The sequence below is a fragment of the Sarcophilus harrisii genome, chromosome 6 (genome assembly GCF_902635505.1).
Source record: "Sarcophilus harrisii chromosome 6, mSarHar1.11, whole genome shotgun sequence".
NCBI classification, from domain to species: Eukaryota; Metazoa; Chordata; class Mammalia; order Dasyuromorphia; family Dasyuridae; genus Sarcophilus; species Sarcophilus harrisii.
The window spans coordinates 240,371,066-240,394,076 of record NC_045431.1 but is presented as its reverse complement, the minus strand read 5'-3'; the positions used below and the strand labels follow the sequence as shown (position 1 = coordinate 240,394,076).

At 49.2% G+C, this 23,011-nt stretch overlaps 1 protein-coding gene across 1 annotated transcript; it reads right to left on the bottom strand.

Moving 5' to 3' along the window:
• Positions 1 to 16,807: 16,807 nt before the first annotated feature.
• On the bottom strand, positions 16,808 to 18,548 carry POLD4 (DNA polymerase delta 4, accessory subunit). The gene is made up of 4 exons (XM_031943256.1): positions 18,312 to 18,548; positions 17,865 to 17,966; positions 17,610 to 17,721; positions 16,808 to 17,294 (listed from the first exon to the last, which is right to left on the bottom strand). The coding sequence occupies exons 1-4, from the start codon at positions 18,418 to 18,420 to the stop codon at positions 17,270 to 17,272; spliced, it is 348 nt and encodes a 115-aa protein (XP_031799116.1). The 5' UTR covers positions 18,421 to 18,548; the 3' UTR covers positions 16,808 to 17,269.
• Between the last annotated feature and the right edge of the window lie 4,463 nt (positions 18,549 to 23,011).

Here is a 23,011-nt window from a genome sequence, read left to right as displayed (position 1 = left end):
GTTTATCATTTTAAGAAAAGCTCCATCTATGTGCTTTCTAGTGCTTTTCAGAAGTATTTTGTCAAAAGCCTTTTCTGCATCTATTGAAATCATCATATGGTTTTTGTTGTTTTTGTCATCGATAGGGTCAACTTATTGATATGTCTATGCTTTATAGTTTCCCAGTCCTGCATTCCCGGTATAAATTCCTAGTCATAGTGTGTGATCTCTGTGATATATGGCTATGATCTTTTTGTTAGTATTTCATTTTAAATTTTTATATGAATATTCAGTAGGGAAATTGTTCTCTTTTATTGTCCATAGTTTTCTTTCTCTGTTTTTGCTCTCCCTGATTTTGGCATCAAAGACACATTTGTATCCTAGAAGAAATCTGGTAGGACTTTCTTTACTAGTTTTTCCAAACAATTTATAATGTTAGAATTCATTGTTCTTTAAATGTTTCATAGAATTCTTTTGTAAATCTATTTGATCCTGGAGTTTTTTCCTCATGCAACTCATTTATGGCTTGTTCAGTTTCTTTTTTTTCTTAAATAGGGTTATTTAAATATTTTATTTCTTCTCGTACCAGTTTGGATAAGGTGTATTTTTGTAAATATTCATGCATTTCATTTAGATTGTCGGTTTTATTGCCAAATTGTTGGAGCAAAATGCCTAATAATTGCTTTAATTTCAACTTTATTGGTTGTGCATTCATCTCCCCCCCCCTTTTTTTTTTGCAGCTGGTAATTTGGTTTTATTTTTTATTTTTAAACAAGTTAGCTAATGGCTTATCTGTTTTATTGCCCCCCCCAAAAAAAGTCCAGGATTGGTTTTTTTTTAAACCTTTTGATTTTTATTAATCTTTTTAAAAATTTCATTATTTCTAATTTAATGTTTAATTGGAGATCTAAAACCTGTTCTTTTTCTAGTTTTTTTTAAGTTGCATGCCCAATTTGTCGATCTGCTCTTTTTCACTTTTATTGATATAAGCATATAAATTTCCCCGAGTACTGTTTTGGCTGCATCCCACAGATTTTGGTAGAGTGTCTCTTTGTCATTATCTTTAATGAAATCGTTGATTGTTTTCATGCTTTGTTCTTTGACCCATGCATTCATTAGGATAAAATTATTTAGTTTCCAATTCATTTTTAATCTGTTTCAGAAATCTCTTATTGAATGTAATATTTAATGTTATAGTCCAAAAAGGGTATATTTAAGATTTCTGTTTTTCTTCATTTCTGAGATTTTTATGTCCTAATAACATGCTTAATTTTGTAAAAGTGTCATATGCAGTTGAGAAAGAAGGTATAGTCCTTTTTACTACCATTCAGTATTCTCCAGAGATTCATTATCTCTTATTTTCCTAAAATTCTATTCATCTCCTTAGCTTTTTTCCTGTTTACATTTTTCTAATGTCAAGTGTCTAGTGTCAAGAAGGATAAGTCGAGACCCTCCATTAGTTACTATTTTCTCCTGTAACTCATTTAACTTTTCCTTTAAGAATTTGGATACTATGCCATTTGGTGCACATATGTTCAGTGTTGGTATTATTTCTTGCCTATTGTGTCTTTTAGCAAAATGTAGTTTCTCTATCTCTTTTGATTAATGCTACTTCACTTGATGATCTCATCAGCCTCCAAGGATTTAATTACTATTTCTATGCTAATGATTCTTAAATCTACCTTTTCTGACCTGCAGACACTTATCATATTTGTTGTTTGATGGATTAGCTCTATTTTGTTTTATCTTTGTCTGAGATCATGATTGAGTACTCATGAGTACCATGATTGGTAGTCCTGTCTTTTTTTACTTTAGTTGAAGCATGATAGATTCTGCTTCAATCCCTTATTTTAACTGTGTTTCTTTCTTTTTTTTTTTTTTAAGTATATCTCCTTAAATGTTGGAGAGGATGTAGGAAAACTGGGACCCTAATACATTGTTGGTAGAGTTGTGAACTGATCTAACCATTCTGGAGAGCAATTTGGAGCTATACTCAAAGGGCTATCAAACTGTGCACACCCTTTGATCCAACCGTGTCTCATCTGGGTCTCTAACCTAAAGAGATAAAAAATGGAAAATGACCCACATGTGCAAAAATATTTGTAGCAGCCCTTTTCGTAGTGGCAAGAAATTGGAAACGGAGTGGATGCCCATCAGTTGGGGGAGTGACTGAATAAGTTATGGGATATGAATGTTATGGAATATTATTGTTTTGTAAGAAATGATCAGCAGGATGATTTTTTTTTATTTTTTTAATTTTTTTTATTTTTTTATTTTTTTTTTTTATTTAATAGCCTTTAATTTACAGGATATATACATGGGTAACTTTACAGCATTAACAATTGCCAAACCTCTTGTTCCAATTTTTCACCTCTTACCCCCCCCCACCCCCTCCCCTAAATGGCAGGATGACCAGTAGATGTTAAATATATTAAAATATAATATATATAAAAATATATATAAAATATATAAAATATATAAATATATATAAATAAAATATATATAAAAAATATATATAAAAAATAATATTAAAATATATTAAAATATAACACAATAAGTATACATGACCAAAACATAATTTTGCTGTACAAAAAGAATCAGACTCTGAATTATTGTACAATTAGCTTGTGAAGGAAATCAAAAATGCAGATGTGCATAAATATGGGGACTGGGAATTCGATGTAATGGTTTTTAGTCATCTCCCAGAGTTCTTTTTCTGGGTATAGCTAGTTCAGTTCATTACTGCTCCATTAGAAATGATTTGGTTGATCTCGTTGCTGAGGATGGCCTGATCCATCAGGACTGGTCATCATCTAGTATTGTTGTTGAAGTATATAATGATCTCCTGGTCCCAGCAGGATGATTTTACAGAGGCCTGGAGAGACTTACATGACTGATGCTGAGTGAAACGAGCAGAACCAAGAGAACATTGTGCATGGCAACAACAAGATTATGCTATGACCAACTGTGATGGACATGGCTCTTTTCAACAATAAGGTGATTCAGGACAATTCCAATAAACTTGGGATGGAGAGAGCCATCTGCACCCAGAGAGAGGGCTGTGGAGACTGAATGTGGATCACAACATAGTATTTTCATCTTTTTGCTGTTGTTTGCTTGCTCTTTTTTTCTTTCTCTTTTTCCCCCCTTTTTGATCTGATTTTTCTTGTGCAGCAAGATAAATGTGTAAATCTGTATAAAAGAATTTAGCATATATTGGATTAATTGCTGTCTAGGGGAGGGGGTGGGGGTAAGGGAAGGAAAAAAATACGGAGCACAAGGTTTTCCTAAGGTTAATGTTGAAAACTACCTTTGCATATATTTTGAAAATTAAAAGCTTTTTTTTTCATAAAGTGTATTTTCTTTTAACAGCATATTGTCAAATTCTGGTTTCCAGTCCATTCTGCTCTCCACTTCCATTTTACAGGTGAGTTTGTACTATTTACACTCATAATTATGATTGCTAATCATGTAGTTATCCTCTTCTCTTCTTTCTCTCTTTCCCTTTTCCCCATCTCCTCTCAAAAAATCTGTTTAGCTTCTGATCATTACCTCCCTTAATTTATTCTCTTTTTCTATTAGTCTCTTTTCCCCTGCTTCCTCATTCGTTAAGATTACTTTCTATACACATGGGTATATGTGTATCCATATCTACATATGTGTGTGTGGTTATATATACACACATATATGTGTTCATATGAGCTTCCACTTGAGCAATTAAGATTTTTAAGGAGTTATTTTCTTCAGTAAGATTTTGTTCCTGTTTTTGCAAGCTAATTTCCAAGTTAATTCTCTTTTCATTATTTTCTTGCATTGTTCTCTTTTCTCAATTTTTCCTAAACTTCTTTTAATTAAAAAAAAAACATCATTTTTATTTTTTAAAAAATATCTTCCTTTAGCACTTCTGTGAATTTTTGTTGGTCTTGTATCAACCTGTATTTTTCTTTGAGGCTTTGCTTGTAGTTGTTTTCAAGTCACTGTCTTCTGAATTTGTGTCTTGAGCTTTCCTGAATCCACAGAAGATTTTTGTGGTCAGGTACTTTTTTTTAATTGCTTGCTTGTTTTTCCAGTTTATTCCTTGACTTCGGACTTTGTGTTAAAATTGGGCTGTGCTCCTCTCTGGAGGGAGGAATGGCTAGAACTCTATGGCTAAATCTGGGGATCTGTAACTTTTTTCATTCTTCCAAGTTGGCATGGTATAGGGCAAGTTCTGGTCACTCTGTTCTGAGTTTTACTTAAATATGGCCTCTATTCCCTCTCAACCAAAAGCCCAAAACACTATTCTCTATGTAGAGGGCAGAACTCTGGAGAAGCATACTTGAAACAAGGTGTTAACTCAATGGAATTGATGAAATCATGGTTCTCTAGTTCACACATATCTAGTATGATATAATATAATCGCTCTAGTTTGACATAATGATATAATCGCTCTAGATTGGCTTATACTCGGTATACTGTAATGATGTAATTGTAATAGGGGATTTAAGGGCTGAGAGACCTGGGGACAAAGTCAGATTCAAACTGAGACTGGTTGAGACTGGCAGACTGCTGGAGGAGACTGGGTCAGACTATGACAGACACAGACTGTGAAGGAGACAATAAATACTTTGGACTCTATTCCTGACCATCCTCATGGTGACCATCCTACTGAGACCAAGGCCCATTTGAGGACTTCCAGAAAACTAGCCTGTACATTACATCTCTACCCTAGAAATAGGTGTCAGAAATGGGTAATGGTCAAAGAAGCTGTCTAGTGGTCCCTGGTCTTGTTCCCAGAACTAGTATGAGGTCCTCTGAATTACCTTTTTTAACCAGAAGCGTAGTTTCCTTACCACTCCTCACGCCACCATTGTTACTGCTCTTGCCACTGCCACCACTGCCTCTTGACCCCTAGCACGTACTGCATAATCTTGGCCAGTCCCCACCCCAGTGTCCCCAGGTGGCCTTCTCTTTCAGTTCTTCTCAACTATCCTGGGCTGAGAAAATGAGATTCAGTGAGGTTTTTTGATTGTTGTGGTTATCTCACTCAGAATTTGATTTGAGGCTTTTAAAAAACAACCCCCCCCAAACTCTTTAGCGAGTTCATTTGGGAGTGTTTAGCAGAAATGCTCAGTTTCCTCTGTTGTCTTGACCCTCCCCGCTCTGAGATCATTTTCATCATCCTCGCCAACACTACCTTGGTAACCAAGTCTCAATATGAAAGTGTATATTGACTGAATTTGGAGAATCTTTTCGTTTTCGTACTCTCCCTCAGCAACATATGTTCACACCAAACTGTAGTTCTTTTTATCGTGGCATTTCTGCAGATGGTCAAATTTGTCCTGAAATGATTTTTCTTATTGCTTTGTGACCCGCCAGCTCCTTTATTTGCCTCTTCCAGGAGAACCTGTGAGCTGTCTTCTCACTTTGCCGTTTCCTTTGGGGTCTTGTGGTTTATCAACAGGTGTACACTGTGATCACTGGACGGTGACCTTCCATCCAAAGTACCAGAAACTGAGTTTTATTTAGAGCCACTCTAAAAACGTGTGAGGTTTATCACTCTCTGATCTTTGAGTCCATCACTGCAGAAGAACAGAAGAGAGGTCCACTTGTAGCTTTTCTTTCCCATGGATTGCCATGGCTGAGGTCATTGCCGAAAGACCGGCTTATTGGCAGTGAGCCTCTCCTTAGTTAGGCTGCTCCTCAGAAAATAAATAAAGTCTCTTTCTGAGACTATAATCAGAACTTTCCCAGCATGGCCAAGCTTCCCTATATTCCAGGCTTACCACTACACCACGATCAGTGGAACTTGATGTAGGTAATATCTTGAATTTCACATGGTTTTAGGTAGTTGATTTTTAAAATTTTCCCATTTAATATAATTGCACTTTTTTGAGGAAAAGCTTTTTTTGTATTGTTTAAATGTGTCCTAGTTGACTTTTTGTTGTGTCTTCTGTCGGCTTCCCACACTAAAGAGCTGAAAGGCAGTTCTCTTTACATTTCTCTGTGCCTCAGTAATGTCAGTTTTTTCAGTACCTAAGGAGACAGTTCTCTTAAACGTGGTGACATGAACTCAGCTCAAGCTGCCAGATGGCTTCGTATTTTACTGGGTACCAACTACTGGACAGAGACCATTCTCCAGGGTAGAGAGTAAAATGAGAGTTGAATAACTCTGCCTTCTCTTGTCACTCATTTTTGCCCTAGGCCCATCCCTCCCTCCCTTTTCTATGAGTTTCTTCTTTCCCCTAAAGTTGCTCATTAGCAACTGCCCAGTTTCCTTCTCCAGCCTTATTTCATCAATGCTTTAGCATTTCCGGCAATATCCTTACAAGGCTACCCCAAGTTGTTGTTATTCTTGCTCTTCAAGACGAGATTCTGCTTTCATTCTCTGTTATCTTCCTTTATTTCCTCCTTCTGTGTTTGTATTTTTTAAAAATCTAAGTTGGTTGTAGAATCATCTGTAGGGGACTGTTTTTCTCTTGGACCCCCTCCATTGAAAAATTCCTTAATTATCTCTTTTTTTTCCCTCAAAATTTTATCCTTGAAAGCTTCTCATCTCCCTGGCTTAATTTCCCCTGTAGATTTTGAGTCAATGAGAGCTGATTTTTCCTTTCCCTGAAGCCTTTGAAATCTACTTTCTCTATAACTAGGATATATGTCAGATTCTGCCCAGCCTTCTTGTCCTTTTCTTCAGAAACTCCAAGGAATGCTCATTTCCCTTCATGGCCCCCATTATCTCTGCTCATTGATTCTTTGACCTTTCGAATTAAGGCAAATAAGGAAATGGCAGGATCTCTGTCTGATTCTGGTGAAGAGCCCAAAGCTGTCATATACACAATGGAAGTTCCCCATTGCTAACATATCATAGCTCTAGACAAGGCTTGTGATGGTTCTCAAGCTTCCCATCTTTCCTGCTTCTGTCCAAATGGTCTGTGAGGTTCTCTGTTGACAACTTCATGTCTGCTTCAGTCTCTCTTTATTTGAATCTTCTCTTCTGTGCTGTGCTTATCGTCTCTGATTCAGGGATTTTCTCATGAATGAAGTAGGAACAAATGAATGAAAAAGCATTTTATGTGCTTATCATTCCCACATGAAGCTCTACTTTAGGTAAAATCTTCTCATTCCCTGCTTTTCTTGTTGTAATCAGGGATACTTTTATTCCTCATGTGAGGAAGACTAGGAGCAAGATGGAAAAGCACAGGGGAAGGAGCAGTTATCTGTTCCCTGTGCAAAGGGGAAATCACGGCCCTTCTGGCTGGAAACAGGCATCCTGAGGCCTTTTGCATCCTGAACACTGCCTTTAAATTAATGTTTTAGAAGAGAAAAGTAACCTGGGAAGCCAGGTGACAGTGGGTATGGCTTATCTCTCCAGAAGGCTCCACTCAGCAGCAGAATGCTTCAGGTGCCCTTTTGAGGAAGATCTTAGATTGACTGAGAAGTTTACAAAATTTACTTGTTGGGGAAACAAGTGGATAATAGTAGCAATGCCTTTCCCTGGTACTCCCCCTTGATATTATCCTTAACTCCTTCCCCACCCACCCCGGAGACAATGCTCTCATTTCCATTCAGATGCCAGGGAGTGCCCTAGCTCAGGCCCGAACGAACTCTCACCGGGACTATTGCCATGTTCCTCCACACAGCAACCCAAGAACTGGCCACTCCCTGATTCAGTAAACTCCCATGACTCCCTATTATCTCTAGAAGAGAGCTCCTCTGTGGCTTTTGAAGCACCTCACATCCTGGCCCCGTTCCACCTTTCAGTCTAACCACACGTTCCGCCTCTCTACACACTACACTGGCCAGCTAACCTGCTCTGGATCTTTCTCACACACAATTCTCCATCTCTCATTCCAAGTCTCACCTTCGTGTCTTAGAACCAGACTTGAACTTGTCCACAAAACTTCTGGACTCCCCCTTCCCCCTCCCCATACAAAGCAGGTGCAAAGCACCTGATGGGACAGCCTTGGCGTTGACTTTGTATCTACTTTGTGTGACTGTTGTGTGTAGCCATGGAAAGATACTGATGATACTCATAGAAGGATGGATACTTTACATACCCATGGAAATATTGAATATACTCATGGATGGATAGATACTGTATACATCCATGGAAAAATACTGATTACACCCATGGATGGATGGATACTGGATACATGGATGGATGGATACATGGAAAGATACTGATTATAACCATGGATGATTGGGATACTGTTCATATCCATGGAAATATTGAATACACTCATGGATAGATAGATACTGTATACATCCATGGAAAAATACTGATTACACCCATAGAGGGATGGATACCGTACATACCCATGGAAATATTGAATACACTCATGGATGGATAGAAACTGTATACACCCATGGAAAGATACTGATTATACCTATGGATGGATGGATACTAGATACATGGATGGATGGATACATGGAAAGTTACTGATTATACCCATGGATGGATGCATGGATACTATACATACCCATGGAAAGATATTTATTATACCCTTGAATAGATGGATATTATATATACCCATAGAAAGATACTGGATATATGCATGAATGGATGTATGGATACTGTACATAGCCAATGGATGGATACTCTATACACCTATGGAAAAATACAGATTCTATTTATGGATAGATGGATACTGTATATATTCATATAAAGATACTAAATATACCCATGAATGGATGAATACTGTATATACCTGTAGAAAGATACTAAATATACTGTGGATGGATGAATACTGTATACACCCATGGAAAGAAACTGGTTATACCCATAGATAGATGGATATTATATATGCCCATAGAAAGATATTGGATACATGCATGAATGGATGTATGGATACTGTACATAGCCATGGAAAGATATTGAATATTTTCATGGTTGAATGGATACTGTATACACCCATAAAAAGATACTGATTATACTTATGCATAGATGGATACTGTATATACCCATGGAAGGATACTAAATATACCCGTGGATGGATGGATACTGTATATGCCTCTGGAAAGATATTGATTATACTTATGCATAGATGGATACTGTATATATTCATAGAAAGATACTAAATATACCAATGGATGGATATTCTATACACCTATGGAAAAATACAGATTCTATTTATGGATAGATGGATACTATATATATATATATATATTCATATAAAGATACTAAATATACCCATGGATGGATAGATACTGTATATACCTGTAGAAAGATACTAAATATACCCATGATTGGATATTGTTTCTCCCCTCACCCCCTTATAAACTCCTTGAAGATAAGGAACTTCCATATGTGTGTATTTGCATCACCTACCACAGTGCCATATGCATAGTGAGTATTTTATAAACAGAAATGATTTTTAATTGATTGTTAGACCAGTTTATGGTGGAATCAAGATACAGATATTAAACCTTCCACATCTATGACTTCTCATAATATGACTCCAGGAAGTCCACTCAAAGAGCTGGCGGCCTTCCCTGGATAACATGAGGGTGATCTTTGGTTATCCACCTATCATCCCTTGCCTTTATTGGTGGCCGGCCCATATTCTCTTTCTGTCCTACAGTTCCTTGGGGACATCTTGTCCGATTCTTTGAATTTCCTCACTAATATATACAAAATGACTTCAAGGTAGTTATGCCAGGGAGGGCTTTCATTATTAGTTCGCTCGACTATTGAAGATCTACTGTAAGTCTGGGCGCTGTGCCAGGTGTTATTGGAGATACAGAGAAGCCTTGGAGAACCTGTGACAATTAAGGGGAAAGGAACTCGGTGACAAAACTTTCCCAAGTGGGTGCCTGTCAGCTGGAGGATGACCTTACAACGTGCTGCACATTGGTGCTTTGTACTGCAGAGAATATGGATGTGAGGAACGTAGAGGCATGTGGGAAAACTGGCACAAGCTGATAAAAAGCCAAGAAAATGGAACCAAGAAAGCCAGAGAGAAAATCACTGTGGTAATATTAATGAAAAGGCCAGGAAAGGCAGTGGAACTCAGAGCGGTCACAGGGCTTAAGCTCAGCCCTGGAGCCTCTGGGATGGGTCCTGCACAGGCTGCCAGACTTGGGTGCTTCATGGGCCTGTTTGGCTCCTCCATGGCCCGTTTTGTTACAAAGGAGCCTTCAGGGCTGGAGGCGACCATCGGTGGTGATGGCTGTGATGGAAGAAGAACAAAGAGTCTTCGAAGGGCAGCTGAGGTAGCACCAACTATCATAGTTGCCTCCAGAGGGGTAGCTTGGTAGTGTTCCTAGAGGGTGTAAGGGCCAGACGCTCTAGTAACCTCAGCTCCCAGCAGCCTCTTTCCTTGGATCAAGGCTCTTTATGGAAAAGTCCACATGGGGAGAGTGAGCCCTTGAAACAAGAAAGCTAAATCCTCATCCCCTCCCCTTTGAGCTCCCAGCTAGAATAACAAAAACTCTTCCCACTTTATGCCAGTTAAAGCTTACTGTGCCCTAGCCAGAATAGTATTATCTCCATTCTGAAGACAAGGAAATTGAGACTCAGAACGGCAGTGACTTGCCCAATGGCTGCCCAGCTTCTTTCTGAGAATCACCTGGAGCTCCAGCCCAGGACTTGTGACCCAGATCCATGGCGGAACCACAGAGCTCGGAACCCAAGCCTTCAGCCTTCCCAGAAGTGGACACCAGTGATGTGTCAGCTCATCCTATTGGGCTCCGCCAGGCTCCTGACAGGTCCCATCAGTGACAATTAGCAGGTTGGGCCAGAAGAACCTCTGCTGGCCTGTGCAGGGAGGCCCGGGCCCTTGGAGGAGGCTCTCCTCTAGGATTTTCTGCCTCTTGCAAATCCATTTCAGGCAAACATCTGGTGAGCAGCAGGGGCCCATCACAGCCGCTCTAACCCTAAGCCTAGCAACAGCTCCAATAAGAGTGGGCAGACTGAGGCCCTGGTAGAGGCAAGGCCTCAAGTTCGGGCCTAGTTCGGGCCAGGGACTTTTTAGGGATAAGTGAAAGAGGTTGTTTCTGAGGAGTGGGTGGGGGTTCGGCCCTCCTGGGTGATCTGCCTATAGACTGATCCCAGCAACCCAGGCCTGTCAGCACCTTCTTGTACAGGGAGAGGACAAGGTCTCCTCCTGCTTGTGGCTCTGTCTAGAATGTCAGGATCCTCTTTTCTGCCATTGTGCTTTGATTGCCGAAACCTTGCAAGCAATCTTGGGGTTTACAGGTAAAATTTCTTTTTTAAGGATCACGCCCCAAACCCCAATCGCTCTGGCTCTCATCGATTCCCTGGCCAAGCCCCACGGGCTCCTCCTTTTGGACCCACTTGACTCAGAGTGAATATTCATGGCCATTGTTCCATTTGGGACTAGAAACCCCGAATCTTCCCCTCCCACACTAATTTTTGGTTTTTTGACCAGATAAAAGTGACCATTCTCTGCCTCATTTCTTACCTCAAACAATCGGGCCATTGTGTCAGTCAAACTGAGACTTGTTCCGATACCTTAGCTTACAAAGGCCAGTTTCCCTCTGCATCCAGGGCCATCTCCAGTCATCCAGATCCAGAGCTGGCCGCTGGCCCCAGATGGCTCTGGAGGGGAAAGTGAGGCAGGTGACCTCGGCCAGCCCTCCCTCCCTTAAACCCAGTTCCCCTGCTTGTCATGGTATCAGCTCCCCGAAGTTCCAGAACAAAGACCGGACAAGCACAGCGACGATGGCAGCCTTTTCCACAGTCCGTGAAACCGTTTCCCAGATCCCAAGCCTTTCCTTCGGCAGGTCTGCTCCCCTTCTGCAACGTCAGCCCTCCACTGCGCCGTCCCCACCCGTCAGCCTCTGCCAGCCTCCCGCCATTTTTGGAAGCAGGATGGACATTTCAGGGGAGTGACTGCACTGACCTGGGGGCGGAACCCCTTCCTTGGGGCCAGGGGCCCTCTGGACCTTGGGGAGGGGGCAGCAGCTCCTGGTCTGGGGCGAAGGCAAGCTTCCCCTCCGTTTGAGGAGCTTGGGAGTTGGCATGGAGCGGGGCCTACGTGGCACGGCCCAGCTTCAATAAGAGCAGCCGTGTGGGCAGGAGCTGGTGCGGCAGCTGCCGGCTGAGGTGGAGGTGCTGGAGGCGGCCGGGGAGGGGGCGCCGCCCCACCCCACCCGCCAGCCTGCCTCAACCTCACCCTCCCTCAGTCCCTGCTCAGTCATCTCTTCCAGCCCCCCTCCCTCCCTCCAGGGAGGGAGTACCAGTGGTAGCTGCTGGCCTGGAATCATCCTGGCCCCCCCCCCCCCCCCCCCCCCTGTATCCCCGCCCCCCCCCCCCCCCCCCCCGTTAGGGCACACACCCCTGCTGGGGGCTGGGATTATCACAGCCAGGCCTACACCCGGTGAGACTGAGGCACTTGGGCTCCAGGAGTGAGAGACAGGGATGGAGGGAGAAAGGGGAGACAGTTATGTCGGAGAGGACAGCAAAGTCCTTGGGCTCTTTGAGAGAGTGCAGACTGCTGCCAGGCTGAGATGTTTCTGGCGAAGACATCTACGGAGGGGAGGATCCCCAAGTTCCCGGCCTGCTCTGCCCCCCAGCCTCCCACTCTTCTCTCCCCTTCCTGGTAAAACTCTCCCAGGCCTCAGAAAATAGAACCGTTTCTAAAGGAGGGCCCTGGGTCAGGCAGTTTCTACCGCTGGGCCTAGATGGGAAAATCTCTGGTCTGGTGCTGAGCAAGAATGGGGGTGAAGGAGCCCGGCTCCATCAGAGCCACCCTTGAGCTCCTCATCTAAGATGCTCGAGATTTCTGGAGGCTTTAATGCACGGATCACTCATTTGCTCCTGCCAGCAGCCATGGACAAAGGTGCCCTGAGTTCCATGTTGCAGATGAGGAACCGGGCCGGCCTGGGGGCCTAGCCAGTACTGGTCTGAGGCCAAATTTGGAGTCACTGCTCTCCCCACTGGGCCGCCCGGCTGCTTCAGAAGAAGGAAGTGGATAAGTATTTTAGGGGTGTTCCCTGTTTCCGTCTTCAACACTACCTGGGAAGTTGAGCCACCCCAAATAGCCTGTGAATGTCTCTGAGAGACAGAACCCCACAGGGAAGGTTCCTGACCACAGGAAACCCACAGATATGGAGGAAGGAGGTGACTGAAGGGTCAGTGTCTGGGACCCTGAGAGGAGGCTGACACTCCCCGGGCAGGAGAATGAAGGAGCCTTGAGACCCAGGCTCTGGGGAAGTCCAGAGGAGGAGATGACGGCAGCAGGGACTGAATGGGAGCCCAGGACCAAGAAGCAGCCTCTGGGAGGGTTTGGAACTCTACCATCTCTGGAAGGAGCACTTGACCAAGTCCCCTCCCTCTGGGAGAACAGCTTCACGGGCAGCCCAGCCTGCTCCCTGCTTCCTCAGCAGCCTGGGCTTTTTGCTTTGCTTTGTTTACCTTAGTTTCCCGGCAGATTATTCCCTTAAGCCTTTAAACCACTTGCAGGCTTGTCTAGGAGAAGGTGTTTCCCAGGTCCCAGAATGCTGATAGAGGTAGAAATCTGCAGGATCCTGGTGGAGGAGAGTCTGGCAAGACGGGGAACCCCAAGGCCAGGGATCTGTGATGTCCCTCATGGGCAGCCCCTTCACAGAGCCAGGCCTCTACAGCTCCCGCCGTTGGCCATCCCGTGGAGGGATTTCCCGCCCTCCTGGGGAGGACTCTGCGTGTAGGAAGGCAGGCACACAGCCTGGAGCTTGGCCCGGTGGCTGGCCAAGTGTGATGAGGGCTTGGCACATGGCTCGGGCTCCCAGGAGCCAGTGCAGTGGGGTTTAGTGAGGGACAGATTGAGAGGAAACATTGATGATTCCCTTGGAGCCAATAATTAGGGGACAGTCCCCAAAATCAACCGTCAAATACTGACCCGGCCCGTTCTGATTTTACAGAGGAGGACACTGGGGCAGAAAGTGGGGCAGCCAGGGGCAGCGCTTGTGAGCGTCTGAGCCTGGATCTGAAAACCATCTGAGGGAGGGCCATAGGCTCCGTATCATGCTGAGAGCCCTCGGGAAGCTCAGAGTCGGTTTGAGGAAGCAACGGGTCCGTAAGTGAGTCTAGTAGAAACATGTGAGGTGACTAGAAGGCAAAGGTCTTTGAGGGAATGTACCCTTACAGGAAGCCCAGGAAAAGTGCGCCTGGAGCCGAGCTTGGATGAGAACAAGAGATCCAAGGATGATGTTGTTGTCGTTTTAACTTTTACTGATAATTTGGGGGCTTTTATGCCATGCGTACTCCTACCACCCCCACCCATGGGTGCTCTTATAACAAAGAAACCCAAGCAGCCAAAAAGGAAATCGGTCCGTATCGTATTAACATTGTTAATTAAGGTTTTAATAGGGCCCCATGACATGCTGGCTGAGGTGCCAGGTCCTAGGAACAGTGCCTGAAATCGTGATGGAAGACCGGCCATCCCGGTGCTCTCCCCCCTCACTCTTCTAATTTTCTTGGCTGTCTTTGAAGAACTTGACTTGGCTAACTGCCTTTATTGAATGAATGAATGAATGAATGAGAGTGAAAAATGATTTAATAAGCATTGGCCGTGTATGAACTAAGTATTCTTGAAACTCCTGCACTGACCACCGTGCTACCACTGGACTCAGTTCAAGTAAAGCACTTCTCCATCATGGCTTCCTCACGACGCTGGCTCTTCCTTTATTTTCTTCTTCCTGTCCTCTCTCCCTTCCACCGCTTGATTTCAGAAATTCCCTAAGGATTAGTCACGAACCTTCCGCTTCCTTCTGTCTCCTCTTGTTTTCCTTTCTCTTCTCCATCCTCAAGCTTCGCTTTTTGCACTTAACTTCCAAATTCTATTCTAAGATCTTTTTTTACTTGAACATGACATGATTATGAGTTAAGAAAGTTTAGCTAGTCCCAGGAGGTGATTGGGACTAAGGAATGGTTCAGTCAGTCTAAAGTATCTTTGAAGACACTGGGCCCTGATTTCCCATTAGGCCAAAACAGAACCTTAGACACTTAAAACTTCCTAGCTGTGTGACCCTGGGCAAATCACTTAACCCCAATTGCCTCAGCAAAAAAAAAAAAAAAAAAAAAAAAAAAAAAAAAAAAAAAAAAAAAAAAAAAGATTAAAAAAACAAGAGAAAGGCCCCACCAGCGACAGCCTTGGCACTCTCAAATGGTTCCGTGTCAGAAATAGAAATGGGTTTAATCAATGTAAATAACACTAAGGAAGGTTTGTGACCATCTGCCCAAGAAAATAACCATGAAAAGATGTTGAGTTCTCTTCTCAGCCTCCAAAATCATGGCCGTGGCTGTGACACTGACTCTCCTGGTCAGACTCAGGGGCAGATTCTTAATTTGCAGGAGAGTTTGATATATGAACACAAACCAAGACCAGGCTGACAGATCCAAAGAAAGATTTATTTTTTTCTCTTAAAATTTTTTTGTATTCATTTTGAATTTAGACACATAAAGACAAAAAAAAAAAATAACTGTTAGGACACGTATACTTATATTGTATTTAATTTATACTTTAACACATTTAACAGTATTAGTCAACCTGCCATCTGGGGGAAGGGGTGGGGGAAGGATGGGAAAAATTGGAAGAAAAGGTTTGACAATTGTCAATGCTGTAAAATTACCCATACATATAACTTGTAAATAAAAAAAAAAGACCAAAAAAAAGGAGAACATTTCCAGGTACACAACCCACTCTAAAAAAAAAGGATTTATTGTAAAACCAGGAGTTTATATTTCACACTATTTACTTTAAAAAACCCACTATATCGTAAAAAAGATTTATTGTAAAAAACATGAGTTTATGTTTCACACTATTTACTCAAAAAACAAACTCTTTAGTCAATACTTGCAGCCATTGGTTACTCTGCTTTCTCCACTTCCTTCTACATAGTCACATTTTCCCTGCTGGGTAGTTTTCATATTTTCCCTCCTCCCACCCTAGACGTGACTCCCATCAGACACAAAGCTGTGGGTATGTGTGTGTGTGTGTGTGTGTGTGGGGGGGGGGGTTAAAACCATACTCTACAGGCTTCTGTTTATCAGTTCTTTTTCTGCAGGCAGGCGGCATCTCCCTTCCTGGGTCCCAAAAGGAAGGTTTGTGTAAAGGTGGCCATTGAGCACCCAGCTGTCCCTGAAATGCCCCACAAACAACGCAAACCCTTCCCTGCTTTCCCCCCTGCCCCAATCCCCCTCCAAAGGCAGGAAATCGCCAGGATTTGGGGCTTCCCAACCCTGAGCTTCTGTCCCTGGAAATCTGTGTTCCCCGGAGCCTGGATCAGGCCAGGAAAGTGGAAGGGGGTTAGAGAGGGCTTGTCCGGGGAGAGAGGGCCCGGATACCAGCCCTAAAAGTCTAGGGTAGCAGCGGTCCAGCTTTTTCTTTCTTTGGGGACTGGTCTCCCCCCATCTGGCCCAGTCTTAAAACACATGGGATACTCCCCAGTTAGATGCACTGCCGAAAGCATGGCAACTTTAACTTCTGCCCCTGAGCTAGTTCATCCCTCCCCAGGGAGTCAGGTGCCCCAGGCGTCCCCTGCTCCCAGGGGCTCGCCCACTGCTGGCCTTAGTGCAGAGCCTGCCGTCCGGAGCTCTGGGGGTTGCACAGCCAGCAGCAGACGGCACGGGCCCAACACCCCTGGCTAGACCTGACCTTTTAGAGTCCCGGGACCACGCCCCCCACCAGGTGATTTCTGGTGAACCAGAAAGGGCCCCTGGGCCACCTGTGGAACCCAGCCAGGCTTCCGTGGCCTCAGTGGAGAACCAGGAGTCACTAGGGGGCGTCCAAAGCCAAGTTGGCTTGGGAGCCAGAGTCTCTTCCCTTCTGAAGGTGGGCAAGCCGTGGGCTGTGGCTCGGACCCTTGTCCCAGAAAGGGCGGAAGGAGGAGGGCGGGCACATCAAGAGTCGCTGCCGGTTATCTTTTATTCGTTTGTCCCATCGAAGCCCTGCCCACCTGGCAAGCTCAGCCCCCACCTGCTTCCCTGCCGGGACCCCCTTGGCCCAGCTGAGCTCCTGGGCTCTGTCCGGCCCTTTGTCAGGGACCCAGCTCAGGGATGGAGGGGCCAGATGTCACGCCCAAGGGCCGGGAAGCCCCTGCTGGCTTTCTAAAAAGATTCTGCTGCCGCTGGTTGGCTGAGCTTGCTCGCAGGGGTCACTATGGCTACTGGCAAGTCAGAGGAGTCCCCTCCCCCCAGCTGGAGTTCGAGCTATTCCTTTCCCTAGGGAAGCTTCCGCTCCAACCTCTGCCCCCAAGACCCCTCTAGTAGGGGGTTGTCTGAAGAAACAGCAGTGGGCTCCCCTGTCCATCGTGAAGGCCCCTGGGAAGGCGGCAGGGGGCACCGGGCGGGACTTCGGGATTGCCTCCTTTAGATGGGGTACAGGTGCCAGAGGCTGCAAAGAGGAAGTGGTGGAGGTGGGCCCAGGCGGGAGCAGGAGCTGCCCTGTGGGCCCCACGGCTCAGGCTTTTGGGTGGGTTTGGGAGAGAAATGGGGTAGGGGGGGAAACGCTCCTTCCTTCTCCCCTTGTCCCCACCATCAGTGCCCTGGGAGCCCAGCCACCAGGAAGCTTCTTCCTGACCCAGAGGAGGCTCCTGCTTGAGGGGAGGGGCAGAGATGGGGGGATAAGGGGAGGAGGAGGAGTGACTGCTCCAAGAAGCTGGAACTCCTTTCCCTGGGCCCTGGGACCCTGATTCCTAGCAGCTCTCACCTGCACTGGTACTGGGGGTCTCCAGGGTGGGCCCACAGCACCTTGAGCACCTCATGGGGAGGGCCCAGGCCCAGCTGCTCTGCCCGCTCCCAGCGCTGAAGCCGAGTGATCCCTGCCAGGGAGAGAGGGTGCAAGCTGGTACTGCAGGCTACAGGCACCTGGAGACGGGCACTGCCAGGGCGAGAGGTCGGCTTCGCCGCTGCCCCACACCCCCAACACAGGGAGGGGCCAGGCCGGGCGCCTGGAAGCTCTTACCTGTGCAGGGGCCGAAGTGCCTGTCCAGGTCAAACTGCCTCAGTAGCTCTAAATGAGTTTTGTCCTCCAGGGGTGCGAGCGGCTCCTCCCCCGACTCCTCCCCTGACAAGAGAGGCTGCGCTTCAAGCCCGGCCCCTGGCTCCTTCCCCCCAACAATCCGCCTGCATTTTCCCCTTCCTTTCTTGCCCGATCCCCCCCTTCTTCTCCTGACTTTTCCTCAGTCCCTCCCCCCCCCATCCCGCTGCCCCTCCTCAGCCCCTCCTCCTCCTCCTCAGCTCGGGCTCTGGCAGTTCTGTCTCCCGGACATCCCTTACCCCCCCCGGCGCTTACCCCCGGCGCCCCCTGGCCCGCGCCCCTCCCCCTCTCGCCCCTGCGGCCCCCGGCGCCCCCTGGCCCGCGCCCCTCCCCCTCTCGCCCCTGCGGCCCCCGCCCCCGCCCCGTCCCCACCTCGCAGCCCTGGCTCGGGCTCCGGGTCCTCCTTGCCAGGCCCCGGCCCGCCCTTCCTCCTCTTCACTTTGGGGAAGGAGTCGGTGATGAGCCTCCTCTTCCGGCCCATGGCAGCCGCCCAGGGGGGCGCGAGAGCAGGGCAGAGACAGCTGCTGGGCGGACAGACGCGATGACCCAGACAGGAGCTGGAAGGAGGAAGTCCAGCTGCTTCCAGGCAGGGGCCGCCCCCCGCCCCCGCCCCCAAACATGCCAACGAGGCCCGGCCAATGGCGCGCCGCGGGCGGGGGGCGGGAGCCTGGCGGCGGCCAATGGGGCGCGCCGCGGGCCCGGGGGGCGGAGCCCGAGCCGGAGCCGGAGCCCAGGGGCTGCCCCCTGGACGCGCTCCGTGCCAGCCCCGCCCCCGGGCAGATGCGGTCTCCGGCCCTTAATCCCTGGGACGGAAGGATCCGGCGCGCTCATTCCTCCTCCGTCCCCTGGAGCTGGCGGGGGGGGGGCAAGGCGCCCCCTGGAGCTTGTGCTGGGCGCGGGCGGCGGGGGCAGGAGGCCCCCCCAGGGGCCCGAGGCGATCCCGGGGGGCGGGGGTTTCCTGGGCCGTCACTTGGGGCGCTGCTCCCTGCCCTGCCGGCCTCGGGGGTCTGACGGGGGGGGGGGGGGGGGCGCGGCCGCCGGGACTCCGGGGATCGAAGGGAGACGCGGGGGGAGGGGGGAGGGGGGCCTGGCGGGCACGGGGGCCTGGGCTGAGCGGGGCGGACCCCGCCGGGCCGGGCCGGGAGTAGTCGGGGACCCGCAGGCCGCCCCGAGAGCTGGCTCCTCCCCCCCAGCTCTTGGCTGCCCTTCCCCTCACAAGTCCCTCTGCCTGATTCTGGGGGTCGGGCCAGCGGCCCTGGCATCGGGGGCACGTGTCCAGAGGGGACCCCCAGCGCCTCGAAGCCTTGGTCGTGAGGGGCCAGACCCGCCCGACCCGCAGCCTCTGAGCCTCCCACGGCCGCTGGCTGGTGACAGGGACGCCACCAATCCCAGCTGATTACTCCCATAACCCCTTAGCCCAAGTAGGGGAGAGTGGGAGGTGAAGGATGCTGGGGTCCCCAGCCCCCGAGACCTGCACCCCCTGTCCTGCAGCCAAGGTGAAGGGAGGGCTGAGGGGGTCCCCGCTCTCCTGTTGGTGGCTAACTCCCCCCCCAGGAAGGCCAGAGAGGAGGTGGGGGCGCTGCGGGGGGCTGGTGCAGCCCCGGAGCAATCCCTACCTCAGCCTCTGGGCTAGGTCTTTTCTGATCCCCCCGCCCTCTGGGCTTCACGGAAGGGGAGGAGGCACCGGAGTGGCCACAGGCAGGAAAGGGAGGCCCAGGGGCGCGGCCAGCTTGGCAATAAGGGGGTCGGGCCTGGAATGACTCCTCCAAGGCTCCAGCACCCCCTTCCTTCAAGGGTTGCCCAAGCCTGGCCACTAGCCAGGAGCATAGGGCCTCCTGGGGTTCCGGCTGCCCCTGTCACAGCCTCTTCGGGCCACGGTGCCTCAAGGAAATGGGGAATCATGGGTGGGTCAGCCCCTCCCCACTGAAAGCTGATAGCCGTGGGGCCCCTGCCACCGCCCAGGGAGCGTGAAATGGGGTGTGCCACTGGGCGGCCACAGCGGCTCTGGAGCCCGCCCGGGCCCATCCCCTTCTTTCTCTCTGCTGCTGGCACCTAGACCCGCTCAGAAGGCCCAGCCTTGAACACACAACTCCCCAGAACTCGGCCAGGGTCCCCGGGGAGATTTTGGCTGCTGCCCCTTCACTAGTGTCCATGAAAGAGGGATTGCTTCCATTCGCTACAAGTTAGAGGCCTCCCTTGGGACCTCAGTTTCTCCAGAAGCTCTGGGCCCAATTTCTCTGTCCTGGGCTCATCTGGTGCCTGGGAAATAAGCTCATCTCCCAGAGGCCTTTGCCTAGCGCCGGGACCTGATCTGGCAGTAATAATAACGGCTTACGTTTGTGTGGCTCCTTGACATCCCAACAACCCTGGGAGGCAGGGGCCGGCAGTAGCCCAGTTTTACCAAAGGGGAGGTTCGGTGCTTGCCACAGGGCCACAGGATCCGGTACAGGTGGAAACCCCCTCCTTTCTTCTTCCCAGAGAGGGGGCCACCCCCTCCTGGTGGCCAGGCAGAGGCGGGGGAAGGCCACAGCACCTCCTATCAGGACCCTCAGCCCAGTCTCCCAGGAGGCCTTAGGATGAGGAGAGCCCCCCCCACAAGCCCAGCAGTAATGGCTGCCCTGCCCTGAGGGCTCCCATGTGGCTCCCACAGCCCTCTGGCTTGGGGGGGACCCTGTCAGACGAGCGCCTCATCTCCGCTGCCCAGCCTCTGGAAGACTCAGGCCCCGGGCGTCAGGGACGGGGGGGGGGGGGAGTGGCCAGGGGGGGGGCTGGATGTCAGCTCCCATTCTGTGTCTCCCCTGGAGCCCCTGGGGCCCCTGAAGTCCTTGAGTCAGCTCTGACCCCTGGAGGCCCCGGAGAGGAAGCATAGAGGGCTCCTTTGCTTCCCAGCACCTTCCGAAAAGGCCGGGGGCCCCTAGCTGAGTCTAGAGCCTGAGCTGCCAGGAGAAAAGTAAGGAGATGTGGGAGCCTCACATCCCCCTGAGCTCCCGGCCCCACCTGCTTCAGGGGAAGGGGGGATTAGACCGGGCTTAGCGGAGACAATGCGGTAGGCTGGGGGCCCTGCCATCGCGCATGCACCCTAGTAGCCCCCCAGCTCTCCCCAGCCCTCCTGAGGGCCCCACTTTGGCTTTGGGAAAAGCCACACGGCTGGGGGGGATAGTGTGGAGGGATGGGATTGGCTGCCAGGGGCCCCAAAGGACTGTGGGACTTCTCTTCCTTTCCTCTCCCTCAATACCCCGAGCCCTGGAGGCCCCACCACCCACCTTGAGCTCTTAGAAACTCCCCAGAGATCTCAGTGAGACTTCCTAAGCCAGCCTGGACCTCTCCCATCCCCATCCTTCCTCCTCCCAGCTCCCTGTGCCTCAGTGACATTGGCTGACTCTGGCAGAAGCTCCTCACCTTCTCTGCCCTCAAGGACGCTCCTCCCAGCCTGGCCCCCTCCCCACAATCTCTCTGAGGGCCCCCCAGAGCTCAGGAGAGTTGGGAGCCCTTGTGACCATTCCCCACCTTGGCCGCCAGGTGTCAGGCACTGTCCAGCCAATGGAGAGTCCCTCTTAACTCTTGCCCTCCCGGTGGCCCGCTTCCTTTGCTCAGGGCCCAGGGAGCAAGTTGTGTGGGACCCGGGGCCAACTGAGTCAGCCAAGGCCATGCCCCCGTCTCCGATGAGCTCCGGTCACCCCCTCACCGTCTGAGACAGCCTTTGTCCTTTGCCAGGAAACGGGGGGACCAGGCTGAGTCAAGGGGTCGGAGAGTGGAGGCACAGAGGCTGGAAAGAAAGGGGCCCAGGGGCATGGCAAGCGCCCAGCATTGGGCCCAGCAGGCCTGAGTCACACTCAGAGGCCTCAAAGGCCAGGGCAGGAGCCTGGGATCCTGCCCTCTCCCTGGCCCTCTCCCCGGCCCGGGGCAAGGGCAGGAGCCAGGAGAAAGCCAAAGAAGGGGCTCCATCACTGGAGTGGCCTCCAGGGCCAGACCGCCTGGAAATTGTCGGGGGCGTGACCTCCTGCCTCCCATATTCCCTGCGGTAGCCCCTCAGCTCTCCCGGCCTTCCCAAGCATTTACGGTGACCGGCGGGCAATCAGATCCCCAATCAGCGTTCATGGCAGAGGAAGCAAGAGCTGCCTCCTCATGGGCCTTTTCTGCTCCTGGCCTGGCTGGGGCAAGTCACTGCCACCCTGTCTGAGGTCAGCTTCCTCCTTTGGGGGCATCCCCACAGATCTAGCCTCAGTTCTTTGGTCCCATCATCCTACCCCTGTCAGGTAGGCTCTCTCCTTCCTCAGTTACAAACTATTTTAATGATGCCCTTGGCCGGGGCAGAGAACTCCCCCATGCCAATTTTCAGCTTGTCTGCTACTCTCCTTTTAGAAGGATGAAGAGAGCTGCCCAGGGGCCCACTGAAGCCAGATTCTAAGGCTAGCCCCTTACCCACCACCCCTACTGCAAAGCTAGCCCTTTACATACTACCTACACTCCAAGGCTAGCCCCTTACCCACCACCCCTACTTCAAAGCTGGCCCTTTACATACTAGCCAGACTCCAATGCTAGCTATTTACCCAAGACCCCAGATTCCAAGGCTAGCTCCTAACCCACTGACCCAGACTCCAAGGCTAGCCCTATCCCACTGCCAAAATGCCAAGGCTAACCCCTTACCTATCACCCCAGACTCCAAGGCTAGCTCTTTACCCACAATCCCAGACTCCAAAGCTTTAACTCTTTTCCTCACTACCTCTCACTTTATACAGCAAAGTCACCTAGTAAATATTTATTGAATTGTCCTATAGTGTTAGCCCTGGGAGGCTCACCTCCAGCCCTGTCTAGTCTAAGACCTTTTTCAGGCTCAGAGAGATTATGTGATCGGCCTGAAGTCACAGAGACAGTTGGTGATGGGTAAAATTTGACTCCAAATCCAGTTGGCACCTTCCTTGTCTCTATTAAGCACTTGGAAATGCAGGATCGTATGTCAGGAGTGGCTGTTTGCACAGAAATGACCACTACGTGCAGGGAGAGCTGAAAAGGGCAGAGTTTGAAAGGCTTCCCGGAGCGGGGCCAGGCCCTGGATGATAACTGAGCCAAGA

Coding starts and splice junctions, on each gene's coding strand:
- POLD4 (XM_031943256.1), bottom strand. CDS start 18,420: ATGGGCCGGAAGAGGAGGCTCATCACCGACTCCTTCCCCAAAGTGAAG. Junction 17,967..18,311: donor GCCCGAGCCAGGGCTGCGAG/GTGGGGACGGGG, acceptor CTCTCTTGTCAG/GGGAGGAGTCGGGGGAGGAG. Junction 17,295..17,609: donor GACCCCCAGTACCAGTGCAG/GTGAGAGCTGCT, acceptor TCCTCTTTGCAG/CCTCTGGCACCTGTACCCCA.